General features: G+C 50.1%; 2 protein-coding genes across 2 annotated transcripts in view; both read left to right on the top strand.

The window, feature by feature from the left end:
- LOC112155219 (coiled-coil domain-containing protein 136) overlaps positions 1-1,576 on the top strand; it is a gene marked incomplete at its 5' end in the record, with an annotated part of 8,764 nt that extends 7,188 nt beyond the window's left edge. Inside the window, 2 exon segments of the mRNA XM_024286738.1 lie at positions 36-149; positions 418-1,576. Coding sequence (XP_024142506.1) covers positions 36-140 — 105 coding nt within the window.
- A 1,113-nt stretch (positions 1,577-2,689) lies between these two features.
- The window catches only part of si:dkeyp-27e10.3 (UPF0606 protein KIAA1549), an 18,394-nt gene continuing 17,494 nt past the window's right edge, over positions 2,690-3,589 (top strand). Inside the window, exon 1 of the mRNA XM_024286728.1 lies at positions 2,690-3,098. The gene's annotated coding sequence lies outside the window, so the exon portion shown is untranslated. The remainder of the gene's footprint in view (positions 3,099-3,589) is intronic.

Here is a 3,589-nt window from a genome sequence, read left to right as displayed (position 1 = left end):
TCTGCTCGTCCTCTTTCCTTCTGTCTCCTCCTCAGAACTGCACCCCCCAGTCAGAGCCCCCTCTTCTCTCCGCCCCCATCATTGGCTTGATCGTAATCATGGCCTTAATTTGGTGCTGGTGGGAGGAGCTATCACCCTAAAGTCCTCAGGTGAGGTCAGTTTTCTCTCCAAGCTCTTGTTTTATTGTCCACGGTCTTGAACTGGTGTCCAGCTGGTCTGGCTGGTCCTAACTGGTCCCTGTTGAGTGGTCCTGTGTGGACCCCCCACCCCTCTGGTTCTGGTTTTAGAAAGGTTTATGTAGCTCAGGTGTGTTTGGTCACACCACAGGTGTTGCTGAGAGCCATGGTTCTACATATGTCATGTGACCCGCTTTAACGAACTTCCTGGTACTAATTACGTTTTTTGTTGTCTCGGCAGAGTGGCTTTAAATGCCAGAACCCGGCGGTGGCGGCCCAATCCCGATCCATGCTGGTTCTGGTGGTTCAGAAGAACCTAAAGACGTAAAGGAAGGAAGCTCAGAGCAAACTCTGAAGTCCGTTACCATGGTGATGTCTTCAGGGAGCATCTTTAGATGGTTCTGATCCGCCTGGACTCAGACTCACAGCTGGAGTTCTCTTCTAAAAACTCCTGTCCATCTATGTGATCACCAAAACCCTCAATGCTTCCGAAAATCTGAGAAGATCTTGTCTGGTTCTGGTCCCTGACCCAAATGCAAAGACAGGACCGGATCTTCACCAAAAACCCCAAACTTCAAAACCTAGCAGGACAGCTGGCTGGTTCTGGTCTCGGAAGAACGGGTCAAAGCATTCCTTGTGTTAGTGAGGTCCTATCCAGATGACTGTCCAGTGGACCCCCAGAACCGCTCAGAGGAGATTCTCCTCAGTGACCTCCCTCGGTTCTGCAAAGTTCTGCTGCCGGTATGTTTGGTAGTTTCTCCATGAGTCCAACATTTAGAATTCTTCAGGACCTGTGAGGATTCTTGGGTCAGAAGGGAACAGGGTGTTTCCCCACGAGTCAGCAGATATTCAGCCCCGCCCCACCACCACCACAGTGATGTTTTCAGGAATCATCTGGACTCTTGGGATTTCAGCTTCAGGAGTTTCCAGAAAAGAGAAGAAGATTATCCAAACATCACGAGAACTGATCTGAAATCTTCTAGAATCTCTACAGATTTAGTGACATTTAAAACCCGGGAATCTAGTGATGTGAAGGTGGCGTGAGGCGACTCGCAGCTGACAACAAAAAACACTGCCAGCTACTGCTCAATGTCATGACTGTCATCATCAGCCGAGCACGTCTGACCATGACTCAGCACGTCTGACCATGACACAGCATGTCTGACCATGACTTGGGATGTCTGACCATGACTCGGCACATCTGACCATGACTCAGCATGTCTGGTCATGAGTCAGCATGTCTGACCATGACTCAGCACGTCTGACCATGACTCAGCATGTCTGGTCATGACTCGGCACGTCTGACCTGGACTAGTCATTTGATATCAAAGTCCTGATTCTCCTAAAGGCTTATCTTCTGTTGATGGAGGACATATAAAGAAAATTAAGCTTAAAATGCATTTCTGAGTATTTCTTTATGCAAATCTGCTCCATTCTGATCACTTGCAGACTAATAGATTCACGAACTCCAGACCAGTCTTTAAGATAAGATAAGATAAGATAAAGATACTTTTTTGATCTCTGCCAGGGAAACTTGACCCATCAATAAAGCAACCAGACAAACAACAACAGTCAATAGTAAAAAAATAGGGGAGCGCCAAACTTTTTACAGCTTTGCAGACAGACATCAGTGGGTTTGTCTCCGTCCTGCACGCTGTTCGTGCAGGACGGAGAGGTGCTGAGGATGATCCGGGATGGATACGAGTTTGTCTGGAATCTCGATCAGAACTGGATCTGGATTAGAACTGAATCTGGATTAGAACTGAATCTGGATCAGAACTGAATCTGGATCAGAACTGGATTTGGATCAGAACTGAATCTGGATTAGAACTGGATCTAGATCAGAACTGGATCTGGATTAGAACTGGATCTGAATTAGAACTGGATCTAGATCAGAACTGAATCTGGATCAGAACTGGATTAGAACTGGATCTAGGTCAGAACTAGATCTGGATCAGAACTGTACGCTTGTATAGAAACCAATTTGCTGCCATTTTTGTTGAACTGCTAATGTTGGGTTGTGGTTGAGAGAGACTGTAAGCTAGCATACCATCGACATGTACTTTTTGTGGACGTATCAAGGTGCGGACGTCCTCCACAGGAAATGCTTGACCTCTGGCCATTCTGAGGTCAGAGTCTTCTCCGTCACTTCCTGTTCGTCTGCCGCCATGTTGAAACCCGTCTACAGTGATTGGTCCGAGTCGGTCAGAGTCTTGTTTTTAGAGGAACTACTGTCACCAATCAGGAGTGAGCTTGTTGAAAGGCCACACCCCTTCCACTGAAGGAGGTTCTAATCATCAGCATCTGATTGGTCAGTTTCTAACTTGAATAACTTGCAAAAAAGTAAAAATAGAATTTCTCCTACTAGAATGTTAATTCTGACCAATGAAATGACGGAGTCATAACTGTCTATTCCTTCGTGGAACTTTTACCTTCTTGAAACCAGCAGGTACTTCCGGTTTGGATCAGGAGAGGGGAGGGGCTGGTATGTCCAGTGATTTACTGTCAATGCTCAACACCCTCATCTGTCTCACTGATGGACAACCGGAAGTAAAGCTGAGTCTGTTGGAGCCCTTTCAAAATAAAGAGACGTACCCAGAAGGTTCGAGTCCCACTGAGACTGGACCTTCCTTCAGGTCACCTTCCACTCGACCGTCTCGCGAGCTCTCCTCTCAGCCCGGTTTTATGTGACGAGGACGATTTGTGCGCGCGCTCCCGCGCTTTTGCGGCTCCTTGAAGATGTGAAAACAGGACATCTTCTGGGCCCGGTGTCAGGTTCGGTTTGGTTCACCTGAACGGTTCCGCGGAGAAGCTGCCCGCGTGAAATGGGACGTAAGCCCCGCCCCTCGTGCACGCACAGGGCGCGCGCCGCGCTGCGATGGTGAGCCGTGACGCGGCCGGAGCGCATCTCAAGGATGGCAGGTGAGTCCCGAACCGAACCGAAGGTCCGACCGCAGCGGGCCGGACCTCCATCTGTTCTGTATGTTTGCGTGATTTGAGGGGTGGGGGTGCGCGCGAGCCGCGCTGAGAGAGGCGAAGCGCGCGGGGACTGGGCCGCGCACAGCCGCTGCAGAGGCAGGAGGGAGATCCGCCGATTCTGTTCCGAATAGGGTCCGTGCAGACCGAGCCGAACCGGTTTTAAGGCAGCAGAGCGAGAGGTGACCCAGAAAGCATTGGATCAGAACATCTGCAGGATTCATTGATCCGTTAGTTACGTCAATATGAGGACGGTCACGTGATCAGCGGGTTCAGGTGGACTCGTGCCTGATCAGGTTCGGACGGACCGGAGGGGTCCAGAGGAGCTGGTCTGACTCGCTCTGCAGAACCGGCTTTCTGAGCCTCCGAGATTGTCCTCGTTCTGATTGAAGCGCGCGCGCGCGCGTGTGTGTGTGTGTGTGTGTGTGGGGGGGGGG

This window comes from Oryzias melastigma, linkage group LG23, assembly GCF_002922805.2.
Source record: "Oryzias melastigma strain HK-1 linkage group LG23, ASM292280v2, whole genome shotgun sequence".
Classification (NCBI taxonomy): Eukaryota; Metazoa; Chordata; class Actinopteri; order Beloniformes; family Adrianichthyidae; genus Oryzias; species Oryzias melastigma.
This window is presented reverse-complemented; position numbering and strand designations above follow the sequence as displayed.